This window comes from Talpa occidentalis, unplaced genomic scaffold (assembly GCF_014898055.3).
Source record: "Talpa occidentalis isolate TD23 unplaced genomic scaffold, MPIMG_talOcc4v2.1 talOcc4.2, whole genome shotgun sequence".
In the NCBI taxonomy this organism is placed as follows: domain Eukaryota; kingdom Metazoa; phylum Chordata; class Mammalia; order Eulipotyphla; family Talpidae; genus Talpa; species Talpa occidentalis.
In genome coordinates, this window is record NW_023602073.1 from 93,839,567 (window position 1) to 93,860,880 (window position 21,314).

Here is a 21,314-nt window from a genome sequence, read left to right on the forward strand (position 1 = left end):
GAGACAGGAGAGATCTGCTGCACCATGTGGGTAGCTCCCTGGCCGAGGATCGAACTTGTGTCCAGCTTCCTTTCTATTCCCACTTTTGAGGCAACAGAGGCTTTGCTGCTATTTCCATCTTTAAAATTCTGCTGTTCTCCTGCAGGTCCCTGATGATCAGGGGAGGGCGGGCCAGGGACTGGTGGGCACTGCAGAGCAATCCAATGTGAGCATTACAGCGGCACTCCACACTGTCAACCCAGGGCCTAATTTGTGTTTTCAGTTTTGTTGCCTGTTCCTCTTCCAGAAAAAAAGATTTTTGAGGTTTAAAGACCAGCTTGGAAACTGACTACGCAACATTTAAAAGATCCTGAGCTCCCTCTCCTGGGAAACTAGATGTAACAAAGAAGGATTATAAAATATGGAAGTTCTAAAAATAATAGAACAAATCTAGATAATTTATTTTTTTTTCCTTAGATCGTGACTTTATTTTTTTTTTTTAATAAATTTTATTGTTATATTCCCCATACAATTGCAATCCCCCCATTCTGACCCCAATCCCTCCCCTCCCACCCCCGCCCCCCTAAAAGTGTCTCTGGTTCATAGTGTTTTGTTGATTTTGATTTTCACTTTCTTATAGTTATTCATTTTCCTGGTCCCTTATTTAAGTTTTCTAGATTCCTGCTATGAGTGAGACCATCCGGTATTTTTCTTTTTCTTTTTGGCTTATTTCGCTGAGCATGATCCCTTCCAGCGCCATCCATGTTGCTGCAAATTGCATGTGTTTATCTTTTTTGAATGCTGAGTAATATTCCATGGTATATATGTACCACATCTTCTTGATCCAGTCATCTATTTTTGGGCACAAATCTAGATAATTTAAATGAAAGCTAGTCAAACTATGTAGAATACACATATTACTAATTATTAATTAACAGACCATGTAAGTCAATTATATCCTACTTACCATGCAATAGTCACACCCTAAACCTGGGAATTTAAAGTTTTATTTAACCATTCACATGGCCTCTGATGTCTTGAATTATTCTCCCACCAACAAACTGTCCAATTGCAATTATAGTAAGAGATTTCATAACTTATCACAGTAGAATTTGAGGGTCCTGCCAATTCTGAACACTATTAGTGTATCTATGAGAATAGAGTAGATTTGTTTCTGCTGTAAACATATTTCTTTTATCACAAATTATGTTCACTGGAATCTTTTCTTCTCTGTACATTTCTCCTTCTATCATCCCCTCTTACTTGTGTGGTATATATGAGGTCTTTTTTCTATATAATTTCCACCCCAGATAATAGCCACTATCTATTCTACCAATCATAAGCACCTAAAGAATTGGAAAAACTATTAGTTGAAAATTATTTTTTTTAAGATTTATTTATTTATGCATACAATAGTTGGGGCACAGGCCAGAGACCCAGGGGGTGAGAGAATTCACCAGAGACAGAGTGGTGAACTGAGATAGGAGAGGTCTGCCTTGCCATGTGGGTTGCTCCCTGGCCGACCAGGAATCAAACTCTTGCTGCAGAGGCTGCGAATTGCTTCATTGCGTGGTGCTTAATCCCTTGCGCCACCAGGGAGGCCCCTATTTGAAAATTCTTAATGGTATTATTCACATTTTATAGAGCAAATTCTGGTAATGTTTATTACTTCTAATATCCAGAGGGTTGTAATTTATTATATATGTTGTTGTAGAAGGGGAAAATGTTATATCACCGCCTTTTCCTGTGCTTCTTATAGACAATAAAAAAGTAGCATAATAGGTCAAAATTCTGTCAGTTTTCTGATAAGAGCTTGAATTCATAAGCATGGTGATAGGAGAACTTTTTTTCTAAGTAGAACCAGAACTGAAATTAGATTAAATCAAGATCATCATTCTTAAGGCCTTTGCTGCTATTTGAAAGGACAATTTTTTTAATTCTAGGGAAATAAAAAATTCTTGTAATTTCAGACACCAATTTAAGGTAATTGCTAGTGATGCATTGCCAATCCATCATCAATCTCTTCTACTGAGTTTCAACACTACTTCTGAATCATTAGCTCAACATCCCAGTAACCAGGACTCGTGTGTTGCAGTTTTTATGAGGTGAAACTATTTGTTTTCCCTCTAAAATGTGAAGTACCTCACCTGTAGCACTTTCAAAAGAAAAAAATAAATAAATATAATACTATAATATTTACAGAGATATTAGTGCCCTTTCAAATTCTGATTAGTGCTACTAATCCCTGTAGATTCTTTCAACACTTCGCTGAAAAATAGTAAAATCTAATTAACTATGTTCTAGAAGAGGTTGTGGCTGATAATAGCTTAGCAACTCAAAGTGTTCATTGTGGTGAAAAGAAACATAATAAAGACCTCTTAGCCCCTTAACAACTTTGGGTTGAGGAAGGGAAAATGAATATGAAGCAAAAATTGACAATGTAAATATTGTAGATTTGGAAGTCAGACAATATAACTATTGGAAAATTAAAACAAAGGAAAAGTCAAAACACACTCACTTTTTGAGACTAAAAGTCAAATACAAAGTAAATAAGCAAATATAAAGCCAAAAAAAAAAAAAAAGGCAAGCAAATAGCACACATCCCTTCAGGCTCCCCCTTATTCATAGCAAATATCTTGTGCCACTCACACCATTCTTAAGCTAAGCTCAAATGCAACCTTAGAAAGTTCAAGAGAGTAATCAGTATAGGCACTGTACGTAAAAAGAGACTTAGTTGCTATTCCCAATCTTATCTCATTGCCAACCCCCCCTAAGTTCTTACTATACATAATGACTTTCCATGGCATTTGTGAATCTTAGAACTTGCCACAAGTTAGTAATAAGGCAGGTGTACTGGTCTCACCCAACCCCCCCAATAATAGCAAAGGAATAAGAAAACAGTCCTGTATTTCCATCACACTCCATAATATATAAAAAGTTTAGTTAGCACTGTCCAGCAGAATTGGGGGAGTAATAATAAAAAAAAATTATATCTGTTTTTTCCCTTATAGTAGCCACTAATCACATGTGCCTATTGAGCATTTGAAAAGTGACACTAGTACAACTGACAAACTGATTTTTTAATTTAATTTATTTAATTTGAATACAAATAACCACATGTGGCTGCCATGTTGGAAAACACAGGTACATGTTATCTTGTCTGATCTTCACAATCATTGTAGAGCAGATTATTTCCCCTAAAAAGAGAAGAAAAGAAGTGCTGAGATACTAAGTAAGTTGCTACTGTTATAATGCTGTAGTGTATACTTGAATCCAGTTCTTTTGGAATCCAGTTCCTTGGTTCTTTCTATGGTACTGCACCAAGCTCAAGGAAAATATGATCAAGAAAGAACCATGCCCAAAACTGAGTGATTCCATACGACTAAAAGTCCACAGTGGGAAATATGCAGCAAAGAACTAATTGAAAATCCAAGATTTTATCCTACTTATAAACTAACAAGTTAACATGCCACAGTTTCATGGAAGCCATCAGAAGACAGGAGAATCCTACGTCATAAAGTAAGGACTTCATTATAGCAGTAGCAGTAGCCAGAGTGTCAGCATTTTCTCCTACCAATTTCCCAAGTCTGAATTCCCACAGAGTAATGCAAGAAGGGCCATATGACTTCTGCACATGCAGTGAGTACACGACAGTTTGTGTGCTGAGCTACAGAAACCAGACTTTTTATAATGAGCAGTAAGTATCTTACCCATGACTCCAAAGGGAGCCATTATCTTTATCCTACTAGGATAAAGCCTCTGTCTTTCAGGCTATTCTCCATATGAACATCCCCATAATGAGATTCTGGAACAAAAGCAATCCAGAGACTTCCATAAATGTGAGTGACCACATACTATCCCTGACAAGAAGAAAACCCAGAGAAAAATAGTCAAGAAAAAAGAATGATGGCTAACTATCAACATGAGAGTCTTAAGTGTAGGCCTAATGATGTGTGTTTAATAGAAACACTGTGTATCTCAAAGTTAAAAACAGAAAATTAATGTGAAAGTAAATTAGTGCTATATAATTGTCAGGAGAGAGTGACACTTTTATTAGACCTCAACAGCTCTTTTATAAATATAATTTCTCCAAAACTAGAGACTTCGCCCTTGGATCTGAATCATAAATACATACTCTTACCCCCTTCCAACCACCATAAAGTTATAGCTTTAAAGTCAGAGCACGTTAAACCTGAAAAATGACAAGAAATAATGAAGTCCTAACTTTACAGGTATGAAAACTGAGAGCCACATGCATGAACTGCCCTCTTCAAGGACACAAAGCCAAACATTAGTAGATTTGCGCGAGGCCTCTACCCTACCCTTCTATTTCCACACAACATGCTATCTCAACAAAACAAAACAAAAAAATAGATACCTGCAAATCCCTTTGTAGAACAGCATGCCATTGAGGGTATTTGGAATGGCTGCAAGTTATCTGAGGCAGCAATGCTTCCCAAGGTGAAAGTCCAGTAGGAAAAGTTAACCCTGTAATTAAAATGCTCACTTGCATCTACCCCAAAGGCACAGTGTCCTGCATATTGGAAAGAAAAATGTGTGAACAGCACAGAAAGGAGTCTAGATCTTCTCTGATGAATTGAGTACTTCAATTGTATCATTAAGCTGGGTCAGAAAAAGTCACTTTCCTTTTGAGTTTTTTTTTTTTTTTAATATTCTAATATATCCTTAAGCACCAGCTAGCTTAAATGACAGGCATGGCATAAAGTTCATTTTTATTATTCTCAGCTGAAAAGGCTTTATTTGCCTGCAATAGAGACTCTCTAAATAAAGGCTTTATTAAAAGTCTTTATTTGCCTGCAATAGAGACTCTCTAAATAAAACCTTATCTATATTTCACAAGACATTGTTTTTCCCCATTACCTTTCAAAGAGAGGTTACTCTGCATAGGACAAAGGAAAACAGCCTGACAAGAAGATGCAACAGGAGTTAACTGAAAGAGTTCCCAGTGGCCAAGTATGACAATTAGAACAATTAAACAACCTAGTGTGGGATTATAATCCAGAGAATAAAGTAAATATTCACAAATCCATACTGATAAATCACATGAGTAGGCATCCATAACCCTCTCTGTCCCCTTGGGACTGAATCATAAATATATACACATAGAAATAAACTTTTGATTTAGTGAATAAAATGGTGGTGAAGAGACAAATCTTCCTTATAGAAGAATTCTAAGTAATATATGTATATATCCCCTTTCCAGGAGTTGGAGCTTAATTCCCCTCCTCCACCATGGAGGTAGACAGAACTCTGTACTATATTTACAGCCTTTCTTTCTTTTTTTTTTTTTTTAAGATTTATTTATTTTTCTACAAGAGCTGAAGTATGGGCCAGAGGCATGAGAGGATGAGAGTATTCACCAGAGACAAAGCAGGGAGCAGAAGAGGCAGACTGACCGAAATACACTGCTGAGGGGAGCAGTAGGAGCCACTGGAGAGGTCTGCGGTGCCATGTGGGACTCTCCCTGGCTGGCCAGGATAGGAATCAAACCTGCACTGCAGAGGCTGCAAACAGCTTCAAAGCGCTGTGCTCAACCCGCTGAGCCACCGGGGAGGTCCCTATCTTTACAGCTTTTCTATAAAAGTGAAAGTATACAAACATTAGTTTATTTTAAAAATACATAGTGTTGGGCCTCCCCGGTGGCGCAGCAGTTGAGCGCTGGGTTGCGAAGCTGCCCGTAGCCTCTGTAGGGCCGCCGGTTCGATCCCCGGCTGCTCCCCGGCCACCGGAGGAGGGTCCCACATGGCGCGCAGACCTCTCCTGCCGCCCGCTGCTCCCCTCAGCAGTCTACTTCGGTCCTTCTGCCTGCTCTGCTCCCCGCTCTGGCTCTGGTGAATTCTCTCACCCTCCCGCGCTTCTGGCTGTACCCAGTGCTTGTATAAATAAATAAATAAATCTTAAAAAAAATAAAAATTTAAATAAAAAATTAAAATTAAAAAAAATACATAGTGCAAATTTATCTTAGTGTGTGCTCTTACCTGGAGAATGGCAGAGTTTCATAATTAATGAATTGCCAGGTCCAAGGAGCATAGGTAAAGGCTTGGAAAAGCTAAATGAGTTCAACAAGCAGTAGTAGAGTGATAACAAGAGAGTGCAGAATCACAGGGGAAGGAATGTTTGTCCTTCACTGAATAAACTAAGCATTATTTGTACAGGAGGCTGAGAAGCAGAAAATGTTCTAAACATAACAAAAAATTGTGGTCCTTCTTATTTGTCAGCAAAATTGACAGGTACATGCCCAGACCAATAAGCTAACCAGACTTCACAGAAACACAAATGTTTCCTGGCTATCCAACAACTATGTTTAATACAAGAAAAGACTTAAATTAAAAATGTTTTAGATAAACTATTCAAGAAAATTCTCTAAATTCTTTTTACTCTATTAGTTATCTAGAATACTATAATACTATCTGGCTTTTATATTATCATCTCCAAAATAGTAAAGTCATTTTGACTTATTGCACATTTCTGCCACCCAGTCCTCTAAATTATTTCCTTTCCACACTCAGGTCATCTTTTGCTTCCAACACTGAAAATTTCAGTCCCTACCCAACCATTCCACCTACATCCTCTGGCCTCATGAAAGAATTCTGAAACACCTTCTTGCTTTTGACAGCTTTTCTGGATGTGGTCTTCTAAATCCTTTCAAAAAGAATTTGTGAGTGAATGCACTGACTTAGTGGGTAAGGAAGTATATATTTATTTTCTATATAAATTTCACATTACATAAATGGGAAGAACTTCCTGGATAACTTGCCCTTTTCCCCCTAGTATTTGCATAGAAACATGTATCCAAAAGATCCAAAGGGGGCATGGGCATAGACTGTGATGCCTGTGGTTTGGATTTCTTAAAAAACCATCATCAACGTCAAATTCAAATTAAAGTCGATTATGAATGTTTACTTAGGAACTATGTTAAGTTGATTGAAAATGCACAATATTTTTTTTTCTTTTTTTTTTCTGAGCTTTGGTGCCATGATTGGAATTTGGCTTGTGGGTCAGTGATTACATAAACATCAGAAATCAAAGACAGGAAAGGCATTTCAGTCTATGTGGTGGGATTATAGTGTCTTTTGAGGGTCCAAAGTTACAAATGTTACCTCTCGTTCCCCATATTCAGAGCTGGAAAATTAAAACTGGAGTGAAACTTAGAGATTATTTTATTAACTCCTTTTTAGATGAGGAAACTAATCACATGGCTCATTACAGGCCATAGCTTGTTATTGGCAGGTATGGAATGCAAGTCTGTATAATAGTGTGCTTTGCAAAATACTGAGTAGTTTTATTTGTAGGTTAAAAACCTCTTAAACAGACTGAAAATAATCTGGTACGTTAATTCATTTGTAGCTCAGTAAACTTTAATTTGGTATTAAATGTCTCTAAATTGATTATAAATATTTGTAAGGAACTTTATTTCGCCATTGTTCATTAAAATTTAAAAACCAAAAAGAAATACCCTTCTTTTTATAATGCAATTATTTTTTTAATTAATAATAAATTTTATTTTTATATTCCCCATACAATTTCAACCCCCCCATTCTGACCCCAGTCCCTCCCCTCCTGCCCCCCACCCCCCAAAAAGTGTCTCTGGTTCATAGTTTTTTGTTGATTTTGATTTTCACTTTCTTACAGTTATTCATTTTCCTGGTCCCTTATTTAAATTTTCTAGATTCCTGCTATGAGTGAGACCATCCGGTATTTTTCTTTTTCTTTCTGGCTTATTTCGCTGAGCATAATCCCTTCCAGCGCCATCCATGTTGCTGCAAATTGCATGTGTTTATCTTTTTTTAAATGCTGAGTAATATTCCATGGTATATATATACCACATCTTCTTGATCCAGTCATCTATTTTTGGGCATCTGGGCTGTTTCCAAAGCTTAGCTATTGTAAATAGTGCTGCTATAAACATAGGGATGCTGGTGCTCTTTGGAACTGATGTTTCTGTGTCCTTTGGGTAAATACCTAGGAGTGGAATTGCTGGATCATATGGAAGCTCTATGTTTAGTAGGTCCAGAAATCTCCACACAGCTCTCCATAGTGGTTGAACCAGTTTGCACTCCCACCAACAGTGCAGGAGAGTTCCTTTTTCTCCACACCCTCGCCAACATTTGTTGTTGCTAGTTTTTTTAATATGTGCCATTCTCACTGGTGTAAGATGGTATCTCATGGTAGTTTTGATTTGCATTTCCCTGATTACAAGTGATGTTGAGCATTTTTTCATATGCCTGTTGGCCATTTGAAAATGCACAATATTTTGGGCCTCCCCAGTGGTGCAGCGGTTGAGCGCTGGGTTGCGAAGCTGCCCGCAGCCTCTGCAGCACCCGTTCGATCCCCGGCTGCTTCCCGGCCACCGGAGGAGGGTCCCACATGGCGCGCAGACCTCTCCTGCCGCCCGCTGCTCCCCTCAGCAGTGTACTTCGGTCCTTCCGCCTGTTCTGCTCCCCGCTCTGGCTCTGGTGAATTCTCTCGCCCTCTCGCGCTTCTGACTGTACCCAGTGCTTGTATAAATAAATAAATACATCTTTAAAAAAAAAAAGATTAAAAAAAAAAGAAAATGCACAATATTTTAACCTATATATTGGGCTTACATTATGTTTCACTTTTACTGCTAAAGAAAAAAATTTAAAGGGATGGATTAAACATTCAAAGACAGAAGCACAAGTAAATACCCCTTAGCTTAATATGGAGATAACAAATCCATTACATCTGAGCATGCTCAGCAAACAATGTCTGAACAAATGTTTGCTGTGGTATCAGGAAATATAAAATCACTATAGTGAAAGCTATCTCATTTAATTCTCTCTATAAATATGTAAGGTAGATAAAATTATCTTCATTTTTCATATTGTGAAACCAAGTTTCCAAAGACTAAATCACCCATGGATAGTTGATATTTTACACAAGGCAAATAAGATTAATTACTTTAACAGATAAGCCCCAAAATATCAGTGATTTAACACAATAAAATATTATTTCTCACTGATATCATCATCTAAGGCAAGTCAGAAAGCTGGCACACTGAAGGAAGGTGTGTGATACGCTGTTTCATACGATCACGAACTGACCGGGAAGCTTTCACCCCATCCAGCTGGTGGATAGAGAGTGAGAGTGAAGCTAGTTCATTAGAAATTTTTGTAGGCAACGCCTAGAAGTGGCACATACCACAGAGAGGAAGAGAAATATATTTGTTCTCACTAATGAGAATCAACATAGTACTGGCAGTTCTAGCCACTTCAATAAGGCAAGAAAATGTGTACAGATGAGAAAGAAGAAAGAAATAAAGTGATTCTACTTGCAAATGACATGATCATCTGTACAGAAAATTCCAAAAGAAACCCTGTAAGTAATAAGAGAGCTTAGCAAAGCATAAGCATGTACATAAAAACATAAAACGAGGGAGGAAACAAATATTGTTTAAAAATGAACAATGATGTAAAAAAAAAATAAATAAATAAATAAAAACGCTACTTAGAAAAACCAAAAATAAAAACAAAAACCACAAGATCAATCACACTTCTATATCTAACTGTAAACATGTGGAAACAAATTAAAAACATGATGCCACTTGCAATCACTCCAAAGAAAGAGAAATACTTAGGTATGAATTCAACATAATGTGCATGACTTGTATGCTGGAAATGACAAAATGCTAAGGAAATAAATCAAAGAAGACTTAAATGAGTAGAAACTAAATAAGTAGACATCCATATCAAGAAATAAATAGACCTCAACACCAACCTCGCATCCAAATGCAAAACTTCAGTCAAGATGAAACATGTACATGAAAGCTAAAACTATAAAACTTCTAGAAGAAAGTTTAGAAAATATTGTTGTGACCTTGAGGTTAGAAAAGACTGCTTAGGACATAGGAAGTTTTGATCATAAAGAAAATAATAGATGACTTAGACTTCATCAAAAATAAAATCTTCTGTTTATCAAAAAACATCAGTACAAAGACAAATCTCAGAGTGGAAGGAAATGTTTGCAAAACATTGTTCTAACAACAGACTCATATCCAGAATACATAAATATCTCCTAAAACTCTATTTCTCTGTTTTATTTAGTTTTCACAGTGGTATTTTCATGTTATTATAAATATAATAACCTCATAATAATCATATCATGTCCCATTGCAATTTAAAAAAATAAGGAGAATAAAGAGCCCTAAACTCTAGTATCTTGTGCTTTTATATCTTCCTCCTGTTCGCACTGAAGATCAAATTAAGAAACATTGTCCACCCTTTCTTTTCCCCCACAAAAGTATTTATGAAGGCCAAGAAAGTGAATTTAACAGAAAGATAAAAGTTAGAAATATCAGGGCAAGATGCCACTCCTGAAATAATTTTAAAAAAAAAGGAAATTGGCACATATTGGAGAGATCTTTTTTAATGATTTGAAGAAATCTGGGCAAAGTGAGGATTATCAAAGAAGATATGAGAGAATGTGGAGAATTATTAATAGTGATGGAAGACTAGATAGAAGACTAAATAAGCTGGTGAGAGTAAAAGTGATATGAGTCTGCCATCTGCATCTGTGTTCAGTGGGGGAAGGTAGGTTGCTGATCCTAGGTCTGAAATGCAGTATGCTAATCAATAGGAAAATAGAATTATAGGATGAATTGTTTGTGTTAACATTTAAGATTATCTTTTAAAACCACCTTTAATAAAATTAATGTATGATTTACTAAAATATTATAAAACTATCACCACTGAAATCACTCTCACATCAAGAAACAGAATGTAGCCAGACACCCAGAAGCCACATCCCACTCACAACCATTTCCCCCTTCTAAAAATAACCACTCTCCTAACTTCTAAACTTTCTTTAAAGTTTATCACCCAAGTGTACATTCCTAATAACAATAGTCTTTTTCATTTTAGCTTTTTTTTTCTAAAGAAAGTGATTGCCTTTATTTATTTTTTTAAAGATTTATTTATTTATTTATACAAGCACTGGGTACAGTCAGAAGTGTGGGAAGGTGAGAGAATTCACCAGAGCCAGAGGGGAGAGCAGAGCAGGCAGACTGATGAAGTACACTGCTGAGGGGAGCAGCGGGCGGCAGGAGAGGTCTGCGCGCCATGTGGGACCCTCACCCAGCGGCCTGGGATCGAACCGGCGCTGCAGAGGCTGTGGGCAGCTTCGCAACCCAGCGTTCAACCACTCTGCCACCTGGGAGGCCCAGCTTTTTTTAATTTTTATTTCTCTCTAAATCTCCTGTAGTCTGTATGCTATCCCCTCTGTCTACTTTTTTTAAAACCTCTGCAATTTATTTTTGAAAAAATTGGATCATTTGACCTGTTGATTTTCTTCAGCTGGAATTTGGTGATTGCATAATCATAATATAATTTAACATGCTTCTTGATCTTCTGTAGTTACTTTATGTTAGTATTTGGTGCACAGGCTTAAACTTCGAATGTATTGACTTTGGAGAGTTTCAAGTCCATTTGCACTTGGCACTGTGAGGCCTATGGATTTCTGGAAGACAAAAGGTAAAGTAATTACAGCTCAACCCATGACATAAAGTCAGAAACAACCTCTGGGAAAGATAGTGACTAAGATGGCAGGATTAGGGAAGTTATCCTGGCTGGGTTTAGAGGCTGTGTGCCAAGGGGGTACCTTGGCATAAGAGATGTCTTGGCAAAGGGAAGTGGCACTGGAGGAAGTCTAGGAGAGGACATAAATCAGGAATTAAAGGATCCCATGGGAAAATGCTGGGAATTAAATGGAGGAGGGCAAGTATACCCCAGGGTCCTTCAATCCACTTTGGAAAATATCCTTTAAATGATGGTGTTAATATGTAAATGGGTTGTTGAAGAATGTTTGCTGTTTGTGGGCACTTCATACTCTTAATGAATGAGATACTCCATAATATTTTCTGATAACTTGAGTCTTAACATACTTTGTGAAAAGGATACTTGTACCAAATTTCATTTAAATCAAAGAATGCTGGGGAAAGGAATATACCAACAAGCACTGTTTTATGTATGGATGAATGATATTTTAGATTCATTTGAGCAGGCAGCCAGATCTGTGCTTCACTGCCTCACAAATATTTCAAAGAAGCATAGTTATTAGGCAAGAATGCCTATTTATGTTCTCAAAGTCTAAGCCCATGACACATCCATAAGATTTGGAAGTGAGCAAAGAGATTAAAGAGGGTTTTCAGTAAATGTGACTTAAGAAAATAACTTCTCCTACAGTCTATCTAGCAATACCCCAAATGGGGAAATAAAAAATTCTGGGAATCTAAGACCTGGGCAAAAAGTTCTGGCATCCTCTGGAGAGTCTATAATTTTCAAAAAAAGTATAAATACATGTCTGTGGCTAGGCACACATTCCCAACCTTGGCAAATCCCCTAAGCATGTTAGGGATGAAATGTGGACCTGGAAGCACTGAAGGAGTGGGAGCAGTAAATATCTTATCAAGGGCTTCTCTGCACAGATGACTTCTTCACCTGAGACCTCCACCCCCACCTCATCTACCCTGGCTCTGATTAATTCTCCAGAGACTTGGGAGGAAGCAGTAAAAGTCCCAAGCATGAGAAGTTAAAAACTTAGAGGTATAAATTAGGTTGAATAATAGAAATAAAGATCTTTTTTACATATTAGAGTTTGTGGATTAGAATTCATTTCTATGGCCCAATGCAAAATTCCCTAAGAAAATTCATATAATAAGTTGTGATAAACACTTACATAGCACTTCCTATGTAGCAGGTATTGCTACAAGCATGCGACATGTATTAACTCATTTTATCTTCAGATTGTTCTAATCTTATGAAGAAACTGAAGCAGGTAGAGAGAGTTGTCTAGAATGACACTGTAGCAGGGGAGTGGCAGAACAAGTCTTCAGAGCCCATGGGTGTCACTACCGCGTGAGTTTCCTCTCCAAAGCTCTGATTCAGGCAGACTTAAAGAAAACTAATAAAGTCAATGTCAGTTTTCTAATGGATGAACTGGATCCGTAACATAAAATCCTACAAGAGAACTTTTAAGATGAGCAGATTCAACAGACTCATCCATCCTAATAACACTAAATGAGAATGAGACATTCATTCTCTCTCTCCCTCTCTTTATTGAAGTAACATTGGTTTACAACACTGGATATAATTTAGGGGAATAGGTTCACTCATCCTGAGATGTATGTCACCACCCCCACCACAAAAGCATCCACAATTCTTTATCCTAGACCACTGGGCCTCCTCACCCTCCCTTTTATTCTGACCTCCCTCCCCCTCTAGTAGCCTCAATTCTGTGGTCATATTTCTAGATTTTGTTTGGTTTAGTTTTGTCAGTTTGTTTTGTTTCTCTATATTGCACATAAAGGAGCCATTCTTTTCCCCTCTTCATCTACCAGCTGAAGACTACTTTGCCCAAGTCACCCTTAATATCTCCTGTGCTCTCCCTGGTGCTCTGATTATCTATGGGAGAGTATAAATCAGAGCCTCTGGAAAAGTCAGGTAAATGAGAGTATCATGCACTAATCCTTTGGTTTGGTTTAGAGTGATTCTCTCCTATTCATGATGTTAGCAAAAACCATTTGTTCTGTATTATTATTTTCCATGTCATAACCACAGCAGACAATGAACAAACAAATTCCCACATCAACTCCTGGTAGGATATATCCATTTTTAGTTGTGATTATTGCAGTTAATTTTCCATTCCAGTAGGCTAATAAAAACTTGGTATTTTGATATTAGTATTTTGATTGGTACCGCAGAATGTACTTGAGTTACTTCTTTCTATATTCCCTCCTCCCTTACTATGTGAAAAGCTATAGAAACTAAGAAATTTTTGCATCTACTTAACCAGTACTGTTTTACTTAGACTTCTCCTAAGTATAAGCAGGTAACTGAGAGATACCCAGGATCCCCAAACTTGTATGCTCTAAAGGGGTCCAGCCTCTCAGGTGCACAAAGACAAAGCTTAATCAGTGGGAAAAAACAAAACAAAACAAAACAAAAAAACCTTAGTAGAATTAGTGTGCATAGAGAGAGAAGAAAGGATAATAGTTTTCCAATAAAAATTATCCATTTCTTCTTACATAAAAACAGGTTTGGCCTGAAGCAGGGCCACTGAAGCCTGAAAGTCTAAAGTACCTTCTGGCAGAGAACCTTAGGAAGGGGGCAAAAGGGGCAAATTCAAAGTGCAAATCAAGGTAACAGCTGCCGCTCTCAGCCTCCCCACATTTCTCTCACCTATATGTCTTTTTCAAGTGTCTCTTCATGTCTCTTCTCCACAAGTCTTCTCCAAGTCCTCCAAGTCACTGATGCAAATCCGAAGCTGGGAAGCAAATTGATGCCCCTTCTCCATGTGTCTCCCTCAAGTCTACAGCGTCCACCAACCTTCCAAGTTTTGTAGCTTCAGCTGGCCGCTGAGTTCGCCCTCTCCTTTCTACTAGCTAGATGAAGGCAGCTGCATGTATATAGGGGAGGGGAACATGGGTTCGCCCTTCTTTTATGGAGATGACTCTGTGACAAAAAGAGTTAGTAGTAATTATGGAACCTCGTGTTATTAAGAAACCCAAGACACTTGAGGTTGAATCACTTACTGACTCTGTATCTTTGATATCTCAAATGGATCACCATCTCCAATGTGATCCATTAAATTGCTCAAGGAATTTTACTTGCATGGTGTTTCATTGGCTGATTCCTAGGATCACCCTTTACTGCTTTCTTGCTTCCTCTCTTACATTTAACTTACCCCAAAAATGTTCTCTATCTCAATATAAAGGATAATGAATGTAGCAGCAAAAAAATAAATAAATAAATAACTGTAAACAACCCAGTTAAGAAAGACAATCTCTCTTACAAAGAAAAAAACCTTAACCCTGCAACTCCCTCCAGTTACTGCCTTATTTCTCTGCCCACCTTTTCAATAAAACTCTTGAAATATTTGTTCTTAATTCACTGTCCCTATTTTCTTTCCTCTGTTATTTCTTGAAATCTCACATTCAGCCTTTCATCTCTACCACTGCACCAAACTGCTCTTGTCAAGGTCATCAGTGTCAGCTACACTGTCCAGCCAATGGCCAAGTCCCCATCATGTTGTCTGTCAGCAGAGTTTGCACAGTGGATCACGCTCTCATACTTGATGTACTTTCATCACATGGTCTTCGGGAGGAATTCACTCTTATGGTTCTCCTCCACCTGAATAGTTGTTCTTCTCTTCTGCTTTTCAGCTTCTTCCTTAACCTACCTGACCTTGGAAAGGTGAAGAGCTACAGGGGCTGGCTTTTAGACTTGCTGTCTTTCATTGCTCCCTGGGTGACCTCACCCAGCCATTTAAAGAATGTGTTATATATGTTGTTAGGGACCAAACTTCAAGATATATTGATCACTAAAAAAAAATGAAAGATGGTAGGAGGTGTTTGGGGTGAGTGGCAGCACAAAACCTAACTCCTACTCTGAAAGACTTGGCCACAAAATAAAACAGGAAATCACAGTGAAGTGCTTAAAATGTTGCTAATTTAACTAAAAGCAGTTTAAAGGATGAATCAGGCATACATCCTACCTTCCAGAATGTATAGTCTGCCAGGGGATATGAAAAAATGTTACAAATAAGGAAGAAAGAGGTGTCATCAGAGAAATGACAGCTAGAAGTTTGGGGAGCACAGATAAATAGAAAAGATTTTAAAGCTCTATAAAGCTGAATTTTTCCTCATCTTGCTTTTACTTCGTGCTTTCAAAATAATTACTTTTCCTAATTGCCTTTATTATTGAACTGAAATGTCTAAAGTTTTCTGTCCCTCACCCATACTACTCTGTGTACTCTCAATCTTAACAATTGAATTAAAGAGACTTTTTATTAAGAATTAGTCTACCTAACCTCAAGAACCCCAAATAGCATAACTGAGGATTAATATTTGCAGGGGAAAAAAAACTTATTTCATTTTATTGAAGAGCAAGGGGTCAAAATGGATAAATAGACACATGGACACAGGGAGAAATGAAGAGAGGTTACCCCTAGTTCACAGATGACTCAGCTGGAATTTGAACCCAGGTCTGATTCTAAATCCCATAATCCTTCAATTTAGAAACTTGTCTCAAATGTAAATGCAAATTTAAATTGTTTTTAAAAGGAGGGAAAGGTTCCAGTGGAGAAGAAAACATTCCATTTATAAGAAAGAGGGGATCATTGGCAGAATCAGTCCCTTGGAAGAACTAAAGAAACACAAGACATCCAAAAGTTAGTGCATCCACAGAAACACTAAAGCATAATAGAAACAGATATCGTGATTCTCATTTAACTGTAGAATGATACAGATTGTCATAAAAACAATTGTCCCAGTTTGGATCGTCAGTGAAATCATGATTTTTTCCCCATATGTAAAGGTTAAATGGCCCCCCAGCTCCTGTTTTTTGCACTATGGACAAGAGAAATCAAAGAACTAGATCTCAACCAGTCTAGAGATTTTGATTCCTGACTTTAATCGTCACCTACACAAAGACCCCCACCCATTTGTACTCCCCATTTCACACAGGCTTCACCTGCTCCTGCCCTCACACTTTTCCAAAGTCATTGTGTCTATTAGGCCTATTCCACAATCTATGTTCCTTCTTAAAACTGCCTAAATACCACTTCTTTTTTCAAGTTTTCCTGAATATAATCCCGTAGAGTCAAATCAGAGGATTAGGGAGACTGTCAATCTAACCAACAGCCATATGCTTTGAATGTTCCAATGCAGAATTGATCTTGTTCTCAAGAATCCACATCCATGTGTATTGATGTCACTTTTTAAAGAGTTCCTTGCAGTTATGTAGTCAAGAAATGTCAATATCTTATTGACTACTCTGCTTAATCACAGCTATCCAAGAGACACAGAGATAGATAGATTAGATAGATAGATAGATAGATAGATAGATAGATAGATAGATAGATAGATAGATAGATAGATAGATAGAATCACAACTGTTAACCAAACTAGACACATTCTTTAAATGTGGGGAAGTTTGAGTTCAGTGATGATGCCATTTCGCAGTTGATTTACTGTATTACTCTGAGAACAATTGCCATAAACATCAAAGTAATGTTATATGCTTTTCTCTCTCTTTTCTCCAAAGATATGCACAGTGGGATATGTAAAATGTCAGAAATAATTAGACAAAATTACACAATTCCATTGTGACACTAAAATGTTTTTGGAGTTGAATATTTGCTGTAAAACTTTAGAATCTGGTTTGAAGTATACTCATTATAAACAGGATAATTTTTTCTTTATCACAGCATTTTTAAGGTGTGATATAATATAAATGTGTTTCAAAATGTTAAGTCTTTTTATATATATATGTATGTGAATAAATATAAATAAGAAAATAATTCAGGTGGCAAGATAGACTTACTACTTAGCAACTTAACTTGAAAAGTATCCATTGCAGCAACATGGATGGGGCTGGAAGGGATCATACTCAGCAAAATAAACCAGAAAGAAAAAGAAAAATACCAGATGGTCTCACTCATAGCAGGAATTTAGAAAACCTAAATAAGGGACCAGGAAAAAGACTAATTATAATAAAGTTAAAATCAACAAGCAACAAGCAACTATAAACCAGAGACTACAGAGAGGGGAGGAGGGAGTAGGATCAAAACAAGGGGGGGATGGGAATTGTATGGGGACTATAACCAAGATGAAAATGCATATATTGTGCAAAAATGAAATATGATGTAAAAAATATATAAAAATAAAAAAAATTAATTATCCATTGAAGTATAGTATAAAGATGAAGTTCACATTCAGAGAGGGAGAAGAAATTATATCAAAAAATGTTAAGAATTTATGAATACCAAAATATTCTCATGTTTTCCAGGAAAAAAATATCTTTTCATTCACTAACCAGCAGCATGCTATTTTTTCAGGAACCCTCCATTCAGAAGCAATGCAGTGGCACTTCCCTTTTCCCACACAAAATGGAACACAAGAGACTACCTAACTGAAGAAATTACAGCTCTGCACAACTGAGAGACAATCAAATCTAAGTAGCTTCCAGCAGCAGGGAAATAACCAACAGCTTCTCCACAGCATAGACTAGAAGGGGCCAAACATGAACATCACTAACTGTACCACAGAAGCCGGCGTGGCTGTGAGACCCAAGACAGTCACAGAGAAGATGCTCATTTCCATGACTCTAGTGATCATCACCACCCTGACCATGTTGCTGAACTTGGCCGTGATTATGGCCATCTGTACCACCAAGAAGCTCCACCAGCCGGCCAACTACCTGATCTGTTCTCTGGCCGTGACAGACCTGCTGGTGGCCGTGCTCGTCATGCCCCTGAGCATCATGTACATTGTCATGGAGAGCTGGAAGCTCGGGTACTTCATCTGCGAGGTGTGGCTGAGCGTGGACATGACCTGCTGTACCTGCTCCATCCTCCACCTCTGTGTGATTGCCCTGGACAGGTACTGGGCCATCACTAACGCTGTGGAGTATGCCAGGAAGAGGACCACCAAGAGGGCTGGACTCATGGTCCTCACGGTCTGGACTATCTCCATCTTCATCTCCATGCCTCCTCTGTTCTGGAGGAGCCACCGCCAACTCAGCCCGCCCCCTAGTCAGTGCACCATCCAGCATGACCACGTCATCTACACCATTTACTCCACTCTTGGGGCATTTTATATTCCCTTGACCTTGATATTGATTCTCTATTACCGGATTTACCACGCGGCCAAGAGCCTTTACCAGAAAAGGGGATCAAGCCGGCATTTGAGCAACAGAAGCACAGATAGCCAGAATTCTTTCGCAAGTTGCAAACTTACACAGACATTCTGCGTGTCCGATTTCTCCACCTCAGACCCCACCACAGAGTTTGAAAAGATGCACACCTCCATCAGGATCCCTCCCTTTGACAACGATCTAGATCACCCAGGAGAACGCCAGCAAATTTCCAGTACCAGGGAGCGCAAGGCAGCACGCATCTTGGGGCTGATTCTGGGTGCATTCATTTTGTCATGGCTGCCGTTTTTCATCAAAGAGTTGATTGTAGGTCTGAGCATCTATACGGTGTCCTCTGAAGTGGCTGATTTTTTGACATGGCTTGGCTATGTCAATTCTCTGATCAATCCTCTACTCTACACAAGTTTTAATGAAGACTTTAAGCTGGCTTTTAAAAAGCTCATCAGGTGCCGAGAACATACGTAGGTTGTAAAAAGCCAAAAGGCATGACTTTTGCCAGCCTCGTGAGTGGACGAGGGTAAGGGATGCAACTTATTAATTCCTGAACACAGTTGGTTCAGGAGAGTTTGTGAGTATGTGTAGTCTTGTGATTTTTTTTTGTTTTGTTTTGTTTGAGACCTGTTATTTGGTGTGTTGTTTTCTACCTCTGGTCTTACTTGTGGTACATAATTTCAAATAAACATTATCATTTAAAAACCCAGACCTTTCATAGAAGTAATAATAAGGTAAAAAACTACCCACCTTTCTAGTCATTTCAGTTAACCCTGCAGTTAATGAATGCCAAAATAAATCTTCATTTGCAGAATTTTTTTATTAGAAATCAATGAAATCAAATATTAGAAATCAAATATCTGATAACTTGCCCTCATGTGGCATTAGATCTGAGATTATGGCTCCATATGCATACAACTTCCAGTGGGAATTGCATGGCTACATAAAGTATTAAAAAAAAAAATGGTGTGCTGTTTTCTACTGCTTTGCAGATCTAAGCTAGAATCATTTGCTGTGACTACATAGCCTACTTCTTTCAGGCACAAATAGTATAGCTGGCGTGTCATTTTTAGTTTATGATTAGACAAGTTTCTTCATTCTCTAAAAAAAAGCCTGAAATGAATGTATTGGCACTTCCCCAGGTCTTTGACTATGAATAATAAACATGAGCAAACACAAGAGTCAAAATCCATTTCAGTCAAGGTATTGCTCTATTACCTGACAGACACTGTGGGCCTGCTCCCATTCTAAGCTATGCTTTAAGCTAAGCCTCAACTATACTCTCGTTCAGCAGGATTGGGGCAGGAGTACATGCCAAATTTAGGGAAATTTTTAAGAAGCTTAATGGGGCACAGTGATCAAATGAGAGAATATATTAACTGAACAACTTTTTCTGGAGAGTGTTACTCATTAAATTATACCAGTCGTGCCCTTTGAAAGAAATAAAAAGTTGAAAATCTATGTTCACAGCAAAAACCACCCATCAGGAAATGAGTGTGAAGTGTGTCTCCTGGAATCACTGTGGCTTCCACATCAGACTACACCCTGTGGCTGGGAGGCTGCGGGCAGGACCTGAGGCCACAAAGTGTGTGGCCTGATTCCGCCTCATCTGACCTGGAGTGACTGCTCTAGTCATGTGGAGGAGCCCACCACTAAGTCAAGAGTAAGGACAGAAAGGACTGAAAGCTTATAAATTCTTGTGTACTCCTAAGTAAGTGACTGTCTAAATTTCTGCTCAGCTCATCCACAGCCTCTCCCCATCACCTCTCCACAGACCATCTCTCTTCTCTGTCTACTGACAAGACATTGATTTTCCCCCTTCCATCTATTCCCTCTCAATATATTGCTCCATTTCCCCCCCCTTTCTCTGCTTTTCCAACCCCCTCAATTCAAGCCCCTTTCTTTCCCTATTCTACCCTAATCTCACCAATTAACACAAGTTTAACAAGTGTCCAGAGCACTGGAACAAACTTCTTATGGCCCTACTTCCCCACCAAGCTCCTGCTTCATCTCACCCCTAACCATACTAGATGAGTTTCTCCCATCAGTTGTCCACTTATTCTGCCTCTGCTTCTCACCTTTCACTGATTTTTCTGTCCTTTGCTATCTAAGGATGCTCTTCCCAAGCCTCCCCAGACTGATCTCCCAAAGGTGATTTGCCAGCAGGAAATCTAGTGGGTTTCCCTGTGTCCTTATCTGCTCTCTCTTCTCTCCTGACTTGTGTAGGTCCATGCGTGCAGTATCCTCTCCTCTCCTCATTCTCTATCTCCTCATTCTTTGTTTGGTTTTTTTTTTTTTTTTTTTTTATAGAGGCATGCTTTATTTATTTGTTTGCTGGTTTGTTTGTTTGTTTGTTTTGTTTATACATGCACTGGGTACAGTCAGAAGCGCGGGAGGGTGAGAGAATTCACCAGAGCCAGAGCGGGGAGCAGAGCAGGCAGAAGGACTGAAGTACACTGCTGAGGGGAGCAGCGGGTGGCAGAAGAGGTCTGCGCGCCATGTGGGACCCTCCTCTGGTGGCCAAGGAGCAGCCGGAGATCGAACTGGCGCCGCAGAGGCTGCGGGCAGCTTCGCAACCCAGTGCTCAACCGCTGCGCCACCGGGGAGGTCCTCTCCTCATTCTTTGTATCCTTATCTTCATTCTGGGACTTT

General features: G+C 38.5%; 1 protein-coding gene across 2 annotated transcripts in view; it reads left to right on the forward strand.

The window, feature by feature from the left end:
- HTR1E (5-hydroxytryptamine receptor 1E) overlaps positions 1–20,385 on the forward strand; it is a 57,790-nt gene extending 37,405 nt beyond the window's left edge. Inside the window, exons 2-3 of one of the 2 annotated variants that reach the window (XR_005126879.1) lie at positions 17,854–19,188; positions 20,133–20,385. Coding sequence is in view for 1 of the 2 variants with exons in the window: in XM_037520059.2 (XP_037375956.1) it covers positions 18,039–19,136 (1,098 nt within the window). In the remaining variant the exon portion in view is untranslated. Of the gene's footprint in view, positions 1–17,853; positions 19,453–20,132 lie in introns of those variants that run through there. The other variant, XM_037520059.2, reaches the window with a different exon arrangement.
- The last annotated feature ends 929 nt before the right edge of the window (positions 20,386–21,314 follow it).